Genomic DNA, 12,366 nt, shown 5'->3' with positions numbered 1-12,366 from the left:
AAATTCTAGTAATTCTACTAGGTGAATGTGTATCAGTTAATAAAAAATGTGCATTTTGTACATCCGTGGATGTGAATGTAGCAGAGTGAGGGCTTTTCCTAGGTGCGAATTTTAATACTAGATGACACCTCTGGCCTTAGTCATTTTCTTATGGGTGTAAAATGCGAGGTCTCATTTAGCCTTTCATAAAATAAAAGAAGAAGAAAATATCATTTTGAATTTATACTGAAAATTGACTTTAATTTGTTTCGAGATCATCTGTCAAACCAGAATTAACTACAAATAACTGGAGTGGCATGATCATTAGAACATTTCCCACCTTAACGATGTGCAGCTTGGGCAGCAGGTTGCAGTCAGCCAGGGTCATATCATCTCCATCCAGGAACTTGCGGGCGGAGACCTTGATGTCGTCGTCCATGCTGTTGTGGTCGATCTCATCAGGCAGCGGCGAGCGCAGGTACTCATCAAGCTTCTGGAGGGTCTTCAGCAGGCCTCGCTCCAGACCTACACACAAACAAAACACAGATTTTAATACATTAATAAATCAACAGGAATGTTCATCTCTGACCGTTTGAGTTAAGACTCAATATAGAATGTTGCACCAGACATTTAGTTCACCATATGCTGTATGTTGCTCACATATTGATGGAGATTTTGTTAAATATTATTTGCTTTGGAGAATAAGATTCTGAGTGGGATGTCTCCTGCATAACCATACATAATCTAGTCTTCTCATCATGTAGGTCTGAATTAATTCTAATGAAATAAGAAATGGTCCTCAGGTTTGGTTCTCTCTCTTTCTCTGCATTTCTTATTGTGACCTCAAGAGGGAGTAAAAGAATTTTGCAACAGGGGAATGCCCCATTCTTAAGCTGTATTGTCATGCTACAATCAAAATAATTTTCTTTTTTTTTTTAAATATATTTTTCATCTAATGAACACTGACTTGCTTATATATATTTAAAAAATGTCAAGATCAGTGGTGGGTAGGCCCATCGAGATATCCAGTTTTGTTTTGACGATATATTGATCATTTTATGCCAGATATGGTAGTATAATAGCAGAATACTGCAGTTACACCAAATTTAAAGACACCATTTTTTTGGTTATTCATAATAACAATAATGAGGTTATCAAATCTTATTGAGGTTATGTTAGCACTTTGTTATGATTCAGATTTTTAGTTCTAAAAAAGTTTTATTCAGTTCTTTTATGTAAATATGCCAAAATAGCAATAACACAATTTGGAGCTACTGTTTCATAAAACAAAAAAAATAGTGTAAAAACCTGTCAGTACAATGAAACTTGAGGCATGTATCTAATAAAAAACTGTTAGTATTTCCTTTTAGAAACAGCAAGTATTTCTTTTAACCTTAGAATTATGCTTTTATATTTAATACACTGCAACATAACCTGCTTATATTTCAGGTAAGGAAGAAATGTAAAATATAACAACCACTGACACACAAGAATCTTTACAAGTTTCTGACAGTCTACTGACATTCCCTCCGAAAGCTTTAATATGTACAGCTGTACAATTCCCATTACCCCAACTTAAAAAAAAAAAAAAAAAAATCACATTAAAGTAGTAGTTTAATTAACTGAAATCATTCCTAGTCCTAGGTTATGTCCATACATTGTGCTATAAGTTGATAATGATCATGATAGGCTGGGTGGTGCAGCCATTTCCCCTCATCTGTACTCTTATCACCCACTATATTGCAAGCTCTTCCCAGAGGTCGTCTGATAGGCACCTTCTCTTGTAATTGTTTTACTGAAATAAGCCAACAACACCTCCTATGCCTTCCCTAAATTCATACCTGCAGAACAAACTGGTCTCCTCCTGACTAAAGCACCGTGAACGCATGCTCAGTGCACAATTTCCATGTGCACTCTATGCACAACTGCGTAACACAATACACACACACACTACAGTAATGTAACGCCACACTGGCTTCCCTGGTGACAGGCCGTACCTAGCCCCCTTGCACTGCTGACCTACTAACTCTTCAATTAACAGGTGAGCTGAATCAGGTGTACTGAAGTAGGAAACACAAAACAACTGTGCAGAAATATGGCATCCCAGGACTGAAGATATCTGTATAAACTAGGAATGCACCAAATATTTGGCAACCAAAAGCATTATGCTTAAAAATTATTTTAAGTCATATTTCAGAGTTTCCTCTAACATTAGGATTTTATAAATCCTCCACCCAGCAGCTCTGTGCATCAAACTGCTACTATAAACAATGTAGGAATGTAGGAAGTGAGGGAGAGAGCTGGCAGGAATTTCTGACAAGTGGCAGGTTTCATTTTAAGGACTTTTTTTCTCTATATTCACGCAAATAAAAAAAAATTAAGCATTCAGCATCACTTATCATGCTTACAGTTTACTTCGACTTTAGATACTGTCCGTTTTTCAGCTAAAAGATACAAGCTGTAAAGAGTCAGGATAGCAACACAGGTGGCACTAACTAAACCTTAGCATCATTGTTTACCAAAGGGTAGAGTAGCACTGCTGAGGTAAATTTATTATTAGAATAGCACTGCTGAGGCAAATGTATTGTACTTTATTGGTTTGTCTGCTGGAATATTTGAAACATTTAGTGTTTAAGAAATATTTTAAATAGCAGTTTCTTTATAAAGCAAGTCAAATTAACATGTATGCTATTTAATTTATTAAATTACAAAAAAAATTGCAATATCTATCATGACCTGTCAAAATGTGTTTGGTATTTGGCCTTTTGACAAATGTTTTATTTTGTTCATTTCAGGCCAAAACCACTGAATCAATGAAGTGCAATACTCAACTAAAATCAAAAGAACACAAATACTATTAGTGCACAAAGGCTCATACATAGATAATACTAAAGTAACTCCCACACTCCAGGTACTTTCCACAAAAGCTTATCGTAACAAAAGATCCCAGACCTACTAGCTCATTTTCCTGAAGCTAGAACACAGACTTCATGATGGTGAGGTTTGTTTCTTTTTATAGTGCATCATGTAAACCATGAGGTGTGTCCTGGCTGTTTGGTATGTAAACTATGGATGAGGGGAGCAGGGGTGAGGCCAGAGAAGGCAAATAGGATATCTATCCCTGGTGGTGGTGTTAGTGCTTTACAGAGGCTTTTGTCACTTCCAGGAGAAAGAAAGTGGCATATCCATGTTTTTAAAAAGAGAGTTGTGCACGTACTTTGCATAAAAATATGGGAAATCATTCATTAGGTTTTTAGGTTAGAGTGTAGCTATCTGAGCTTGTACTTTTTTTGCTATTCAAATAGCTATATTTGTATACAAACTGTATTCAAATATAAAACCAAGCCTGTGGAGTCAGACTTCCAGGCTGGAGTTAAGGTCAGTACTAAACTGGACACAGCATTTTAATGAAAATTCACAAATGCTAGATATAAGTAGACCAAGTTTATTTTATTTATTTTATTCCAAAAATGTTCTCACAATAGAAGATTACCATATTTTTCACACTATAAGGCACACTTAAAATCCTTTAAGCCCTATGTATAAATCTTTGTTTTTTTAAGGTTGTAAGGAGCAGTAAAGCCACTCCGCTGAATTACAGCATTATACAGGAGTTTCAGTTTAGTTCTCCAGCACCGAGACTGGAGCAGTATTAGCATTAGCCGCTACACATGCTGCTGCTAACCCTGGGTAGGACTGCAGGAGCAGCATCAGCATTAGCTGCTAACTGCTAGCTCTTTCACTGTGTGTTTACCGTGTTAAAACAAGCTACGTGGGGAAAAAATGCTAGCTAATATCGCCTTGGCTAACCAGAACACTTAGGGTTCCTCAGTGTAACGTTGTCAGACGGCATTAGTGGAAATCTGGAAATCCAAGCTTACTGTAAATAAATGAAAGTGCTTTTCAGACAAAAAAAATGTTTTCAGGAGAGAATTTTTTTTTTTTTTTTTTTAGAATTACAGTTTTGTTTACTTTGCTTAGACAGCCCTGTTCCCTACTAGTGTCGCATAATGAGTCTTAAAATAGGCCAGAAAATAGGCGTTTATTAATAGTGTGCCTTATAATCCGGTGCGCTTTATACTGCAACAAATATGGTAACATTTTGATCAAAAATGGTCAAATTCAAAAGTAATATACAAGTTCTGCTAATATTTACATTGAAGACATATTTAAGTGTCTTAAAACTTTCTAGAAGGCCTATGTGAATGTCTCATGTAATTTGCTTTATACTTTTTTAGGTTTAAAATTGGTCTAGGATCCAAATGTTAAGCAGTCAAGGTGCGTGAAACATACATTGAATTATAACCCTCAGCAATAGGAAGAGCAAATGGGGGACTGACAAAAATAATTGTGACCAATCAACTAAATCAGCTAAATAAAGTTGACTCCTAAAATAATCATTAGTTGCAGCACTATTGTTGGCTAACGTGTTATCTTGTGTTATATTGGCACATTGGAGCCTGGAGAAACTCAGTCTCACTCAGCTGTGTAGTCTAAATGACAATGAAAAACATGTGTTTGTGTGTATACGTAGGTTCTAGTAGTGGACACACTAACCCTCATTGGTATCAGGTCTGGAGTTCTTGATGTAAGCAGAGAATTTGGCAAATATATCCATTCCAGCCGTGTTGGACTCCGGATGCCTGGCTCCGAGTTTGGAATACCTGAACACAAACAGAATAAGCAAGCAGCAAGCACTTTAATACTTAAACAACTACTCACACAAAGAATCTGTGGCATGCATATAGAGCGCGCACACACTTACTTGGGAGGGCTAAGAACATCCTCTAGAAACTCTTCGATCTTGTTGACGTCGGTCTTCACCTCGCCATTAAATGTGATGAAAGGAGGATGGGTTCCAGGAGCTAAATTCTGAAGATCTGCTGGTTTCCTGTCAACAAACAAACAACTATTAAAATAAATCCATAACACAGAAACAGCTGTTATCCACAGTAATTAACACTTTGCATTTATTGAGGGATAGGAGTGGGCGATATGGCCCTAAAATAATATCACGATATTTCATGGTATTATTGTGATGACGATATGACGAAATACTGAATTTTAAAAAAAAGTTTCAAGAATACAGTACTGCACCAAAATGAATATAAAATTTTCTGATTGCATATGATATAATATGGCACACCCCTAACTAAGATATAAAAAAATTTGTAACAGAAGTCAATGATCCAGAATGTCATGGCACTAAAATGCGCTCTACATATCTCCATATATCCATTATTAAATAAAAAAATAAGTGATACTGGACAGATATAATCTCTAGTCTCTAGTAGACACATAATGGGAAATGAGAACAGTGTGAATTTTTCTTTTGCTAAAAACAGTAAAAAAACAAAAAAACAAACAAAAAAGTAGTACCCTGACATGATAATTAGGGGTGGGTGATATGGCACGATATTTCAGGGTATAATATTGTTCACAATATTAACATTTTTTGGCGATATTATCGTGTACGATATGATATGGCACACCCCTATTTAGGGATGAGGATGTTTCCCAAACCACACACTACCACACTAAGTATTGCATTAAACAGCAGCTGAGGGCAGTCAGAAGAGATCACAAATTGGCCTTGCTCTCTCTGGGAGGGTAGGTGGCGCTCTCTCTCCTCATCACTCCTAGTGTAATGTTGGTCAACACAGGTCTCTGTTAGCTGGTGTATCAGAGCTGAGTCACTGCGCTTTCCTCTGAGAGATATGGCTACATTGATGCCGCATCAGTGGCAGTCTGAAAAGCTTTCCTAGTGTTGTCAGCATTTTAACAGTCATATTGTGGGGTAATTGGCCATCCAAATTGGAGCGAAAACAGGACAAAATTAGATTTGTGCTTATATCACAATAGTAATTACCAAACAAGCATAATTTTCATAAATATTGCAATAGTACATACATATATACATTTGTTGTAATCAAAATGTATTCATACATGGTTATGTAATACTGATCCATGATATAGTCACATTATTAACCCAGTTGTGCAGAGAACAGCAGGTCTGCTCCAAAGAGCAATTACAGCCAAAAGGTTTTGAACAAATAGGTGGATTGTCTGGCCCAAGTGCTCACGGGTCAGGATTTAGAGGAGGACTGCCCCTCGACAACACACACGGCCCTCTTCACTGAAGTGGCCATTTCCAGAAGCCTTGCACAGAGCCCACCAGTCAAGTCCATCATGTAAATTGTGTGTGTGTGTGTGTGTGTGTATAAAGTAAAATGTTCCAGATGTCTCTGCAGAGTGGGCAGCATTCAGCACATATAATGAAACTCAGATGAAAGAGCAGACTGCTAGATCATTATGTAACAACCAGTGCTCTCCAGACCAGCAGGAACATGCTTAAATCCAGCGGTTCCCCCCTGTGCCCCCTGTACAGCCAACATTGAAGCTGTAGGCAGTGATTGACAATGGCCCCATTTAAAGACAATCCAGTTGATTTTGGAATGCCAATGAATGGATTAAATAATATGCTTACGCATTCAATCGGTCTCAAATTTTCTGCCAGGCAGCTTCTCAGCTCTGCTTTGTTAATACAATAAATGTTTAATTTCCTTGTAATTGTGTCTTTATATTCAACAAATAGACGTATAAGTGACTCCTGATCATCAGGAGAGAAAAAAGCAGCGCGTTACTTTACCTATTTCAACATTTTTCTCGGCTTTTCAGGGCTCGATTACTGAGGCTGTTTAAATACCAAATGCATGTGCGTGAGCATCAATTACAAAAGCCTGGCTTAAATTAGTGGGAACAGGTTGAGTCTGGATTTTGTTAGTGAAACGGAACTAGCGGACATGAATTGTGTGGCTAACTCAAGCAAGGCTTACTCAAGTACTTTTGTTACTTAAGCAATAATGTAATATTGCCTTTATGCACTGGTTGAAAAAATACACTTAAGCATTGATTAATGTTCAAAACCTTTTAAATGTGAAAACACTTTATTGTCTGTATTTGTCATTCTGTCTTGCAAAGCAGAATGTAGTAGATCATGCAGAGTCTATAGACTGAACCAGAATTTTTTATAAATCAAATCGTTTTGAGTCAAAATTAGTTAGAATCGAAAATAGTTTTGAATCGAATCGTGGCCCCCAAAATCAGAAACGAATCGAATCGTGAGATCGAATCGTGAGATTCCCACCCCTACTGCCATATATCCTGCGGTATAGATCATAATATCTTGGTATTCTTCTCAATACTGCAGTATATGTGTTGCACTTCACAGTGCTGAGGTAGACATTTCTGAGTCAGCATAAAAAAAACGCAATACAGTGCCAACCAACAAAGCTTAATTAGCGAGGTCTGAACTATCTAGCTCAGTCAGGAAACTGATAAGCACAAAGATGAGCCAAAGTCACTCAACACAGTGTTTGACAGTTCTGCAATTACAACTTATAATTTATTCTTGCAATACTGCACAACTTATGGTCGCACCTTTTGGAACAACCAGTCAGAAAACTGATTACAGCAAAGTGCAATAGCAGATCACACACTGTAAGTTAGCTCATTATGCTCGCCTGGCTAACTGAGTGTGATAGAAAAGCAAGGAAACTTCAGCTGAGTCTGAAATGTTGGGGCCCCCTGAGAGCTGGAATCTCCCAGAAGGCCCTGGACTCTGGAACACTCTGATCTTACCAGCCTGCCACTGGGCACAACAACAGGAAGTGACCTCATGTCTCTGGCATGAGTAGAGGAACTGCATTCACTCCTTCAACAGTATGTGTGCGTTTTTAAAGTGAAGATAATGGTCAGAAAAATCAGAAAATCATGCATCTGAAAAAGAATGCAGATACTTATGGTAGAGTCTGAATTAGGATTGGGCAGTAACCACTTTTTACATAGCATTATACCCTGTTAAAATATTACAATGGTATAAATTATTTCCGGGGGCAGGGATTTGCATAAGCTGAGCAGTCCTGTGTTTACGTGGCTACAATACAATCAAATTTAGGGTTATTTTTAATGTAAAACCAATCCTGTGGCCATCTCGAAATGCACAATTATTGAATGAGCTAACTTGGCCTGTTATAACCAGACACAGAGAAATCTGAAATCTGGAATGTAAGACATGCCACATTTATGAAATACCATCCTTGTTTGAATATACTGTTGAAAATGTTTAAATACCACCCATCCCTCCCTTTCTGAATCAGAAAAACTCCACTTTAGCAGCCTTTAGTAGAAACCACTGAATCCTAAACAGAAGCTGAAGCTGGTTCTGTCATCTAAGCTGCGAGTGAGACTATTTTAGTTCATTTCAGCAGCAATAAATATGGACAATCGAACAATGTCTCTTCTGTATTCCACAGTGCCATTAAGCCTTTAATATAATGACTAATGAGGAGGAGGATCGCATGTGGAAACTCTCACTCTAAAAGAGAGCGAGTGAGTGAGAGAGTTAAAGTGGAATACTGCAGCTTAAACACAGATAAGTGTGTTATAAACACACCCAGACACTCCCACACCTCTTCCTAGGCTGCATGCAAAAACTTTATACTGTTCTCTCTCTCATCTCCCGGAGAAATGTGGAGAAATGGAAGAGAGGAGAAGAAGCAGTAATGGGAAAGATACGACAGATGATTCTTTTTAAATATACTGTAATACTGACTGCTTCTGAACTAAGCCAATGACAATGCTCGCTTTCAGCACACCCCTTATACTGTTGAGCCAGTCACACCTGCTGCACACATTCAGCAATTCAGACCTTTTAACTGCTTTAATTGTGACTGTAAACTCCAGCAGAGTTACAGTGGCCAATATAATCTGACTGTACAGCCAGTATATGTTGCAATGGCAGTTTATACCACTGTTTTTCTTTTGTAGTGCCAACTATTTTAAAAGTAATGAATGCATAATGAATGCAAAATATGATTAAAAAACAAGGAAAGATTCTTCTTTAAGGTTCAGATTGTTAACTTTAAGGTTTAGATTGGTAGCTCTTTACGTGTGTGCGTGTGCATGTCTATGTGCGAGTGACAGAGAAAAAGTAAGGAGGAATGAGAAAGAGTAAGAGTTAATTATGAGATTTTATTCATACTTCAGCATAAATAAAATGTATTGATTTATTGATTGCTAAATAAAACAGCTAATACATAGCCAGGCTCTATACAGAGTGAATTATAGAAGTATCGTATTTTTTTCACTATAAGGCTATACAGGGATTCTGGACACAGCCCTTGTGTGTTATTTAGTAGCAGTACAGAGTCTACAGGCTCAGGCAACTGAGCTTTGCTCTAAAGAAGGTGCATTTGCATATCTATGAATATGTTTACATATATTAGTGCTCTCAAGCTTTGTTCACAAACAATAAAGCCAAGTGCGTTTCACATTTCCAGAGAAGCTAACCAGTTTAGATATAGTAAAGGGAAAAATAAAACATGCATCTAGACAAAGCCTGCTGAACAGCACTGGAGCCAACAGAGGCAATCTGACTAATCTGGGTTTCCTCAACTGCGCCTGGCTAACCTGCCAAACATCAGGCATAATTTCCATTCATTCCCATTTATTGATAATTCCACTTATCCATTCATTTCACAGCTACTATTAACAAAAGGGGTCAACTGCTGGTCAATTTCATAGGTACACAAACAAAAACACAAAACAAATGACCTGGCTTGGACTGCTACGGGGTTTTCACATGGGTGTCAACTGCTAATTAGAAAAAGTCAAGCTCTTATTAAAAAAATCTTATGAAAAAGAGCATCTTCACAAAGAAAATCCTGCTAAACAGACCATTTGTTTTAATCAATTCCTGCCTGGGGGAGGAGCCAATATGTACAGTGGGTATTTAAAGTATTAAGACCTTTTTATTTTTCCACTATGTTTCATTGCATCCATTTGCTAAAAATCAAAAACATTTATTTTATTTTCTCATTAATGTACACATAGCACCCCCATCTTGACAGAAAAAACGGAAATGTAGACATTTTTGCAAATTTATTAAAACTGAAATATCACATGGCCATAAGTATTCAAACCCTTTGCTTAGTATTGAGCCAAAGCACCCTTTTAAACTAGTACACCCATGAATCTTCTTGTAAATGATGCAACAAGTTTTTCACATCTGGATTTGGGGATCCTCAGCCATTCCTTCTTGCAGATCCCCTCCGGTTCCGTGAGTTTGGATGGTAAACGTTGGTGGACAACCTTTTTCAAGTCTCTCCAGAGATGCTTAATTGGGTTTAGGTCAGGGCTTTGGCTGGGCGAGTAAAGAATGGTCACAGAGTTGTTCTGAAGTCACTACTTTGTTGTATTTGCTGTGTGTTTAGGGTCATTGTCTTGTTGGAAGGTGAACCTTTGGCCAAGTCTGAGGTCCAGAGCACTCTGGAAGAGGTTTTTTCTTTGTACGTTGTCCTGTCACTGCAGCTGAAAAACAGTCCCATAGCATAAAGCTGCCAACACCATGTTTCACTGTTGGGATTGTATTGGGCATGTGATGAGCATTGCCTGGGTTTCTCCACATATACCACTTAGAATGAATATAAAGTTAAATCGTCATCTCATCAGACTTGGGAATCTGGACTAACTCCAATGAAATACAATGAAAAATTTAAAAGGGTCTGAATACTTTCCGTACCCACTGTATATATGTAGCCCTACATACACAGCTCTAAGGCGCAGGCACCTACCTCTTCAGGTCGACAGTGGTGACATTGAAGACCACACCCTTTAACCACAGGATCATGAAAAGACGCTGAGAGAATGGGCAGTTTCCTATGCTCTCTCCATCGCTGCCCGCCTGCAACACAAACAAAGGAATAAATAAATTAGCCAACATGTTTAGTGCTGTGGAAAAAACATACCAAGAAGCCAGAATTGATTTTAGCCAAAACAATAACAACGTTCAATAAAATATTGTTTTGTTTTGGGTAGAAAGAAAAATTCTAACATCACATTTTTCTCTGTTGTAACAAAAACGTAAATAAAAATAAATTTAAATTTTCTCTACACCCAGAAAGAGCCCTTTAAAACATATAGATTGCGTCTAGCCTTTAAAAGCGTCACACCTCAGTACGACTGGCCTGCTTGAGTTTTGCAGACCCTGTAGCACCTGTTAAAACCTGTAGCCTGCAATACTTGACTCATATCACAAAATACTTTTATAGAATGTACAGTTGGAAAATACTTGTCTAGATAGGTGTAAAAATAAGCTAAATAGGAGGAATGGAAAGGATGAAACGCCAAATATTATATTATAAGAAGCAAAAATAAGAGCGATGTGGAAAACATGGTAGTGGGGTGGATTTCAAGACATGTAACAAATTGTGCTAGAGACAGCAGGTTAAACTGTGCTAAACAGTAATGGATGAAAGTGATGCTTCAGCAACAGTAAAGCTCATTAACACTGAAGAAGCAGGCCTGATTGGGCACCTGACACCATGAAGACCAGGGTCTAGTTAAACTTTGGCCAGCAATCCTACTGAAAGGAAGCTGTATCAGATGTGGGTAAAGCTTTATAAGGGCAGTTAGTTAAGTGTGCTTTTACACTGGCCTTGTTTGATCTGGACTTTTTTGTCTAACAAAAAGAGGTCTAGAGCCTCTAGATCTAGATCAGAAAAATGGGCCAAAGAGTCTAAAGGCTGAGAGGGTGCGCATTTCTAGCGCAGAAAAACAGGCCAAATATCGGATTGACCACTAATATTAATAATGATAGTTCAGTTGTGACAAAACTTTACAACTCTCAATACATCATAGAATCATATGTTTTGTAATACTGTACCATTTCTTCTTTCTCTGTGTAAATGTCACATGTGACTTGAGTGGGAATGCTGGGGTAATTTATGAATGAAACAGCACTGCTTAAGACGATTTATGATTAGAATAGCACTGCTGAGGTAGCTAGATTAATAGAATAGCACTGCCTTTTCTTAAAAGCAACACAAAAACTAGGCTATAAAATGTATTATCAAAGTGGCAAATTCAATGAGTACCTGTGAAAAAATGTTTGCTGTTCAGCCTTTAGCCAAATGTTTCATTTTGTTTGGTTTTTCATAAATATTTTAATTTCCATGTATATCTAAATAATACTCAATAACTGCATGTAATCGGTTTTGAGCCCAGGTATTGTAGGGACTACACACTGATCACAACAGTGCATCATTTAATTATTTTAAAAGAATTTAAATTGTGTAACAGTAGATCAGTCTATGCTTTTTTTTTCAGAAAAGAAAAAAAGGAGATCTCTGTAAACCTGTGAGCAGATCATCCGAGACAGACATTGTGCTGATTAAATGGAATTCTCAGGGCTTTTTCAGAGTTCAGCCCATGCTTAAAAGCTGCATTAATATCAAAAAGGCTTTTAAATGCAGCACTAATATCAAAGAGCTGCTGCGGGTCTCTATAGTTAGTTATTGTGCTTTCTGTCAGTTCCTGCCCTGCATG

The 12,366-nt window shown here is 37.6% G+C and overlaps 1 protein-coding gene across 1 annotated transcript in view; it reads right to left on the bottom strand.

Moving 5' to 3' along the window:
- clic4 (chloride intracellular channel 4) overlaps window positions 1–12,366 on the bottom strand; it is a 37,543-nt gene that overhangs the window by 4,596 nt on the left and 20,581 nt on the right. The window contains exons 2-5 of the mRNA XM_022672655.2: window positions 10,614–10,723; window positions 4,745–4,870; window positions 4,537–4,643; window positions 320–504 (exon numbers count right to left, since the gene is read on the bottom strand). Of these exons, the coding sequence (XP_022528376.1) occupies window positions 320–504; window positions 4,537–4,643; window positions 4,745–4,870; window positions 10,614–10,723 (528 nt within the window). The remainder of the gene's footprint in view (window positions 1–319; window positions 505–4,536; window positions 4,644–4,744; window positions 4,871–10,613; window positions 10,724–12,366) is intronic.

This window comes from Astyanax mexicanus, chromosome 14, assembly GCF_023375975.1.
Source record: "Astyanax mexicanus isolate ESR-SI-001 chromosome 14, AstMex3_surface, whole genome shotgun sequence".
NCBI lineage: Eukaryota > Metazoa > Chordata > Actinopteri > Characiformes > Acestrorhamphidae > Astyanax > Astyanax mexicanus.
This window is presented reverse-complemented; position numbering and strand designations above follow the sequence as displayed.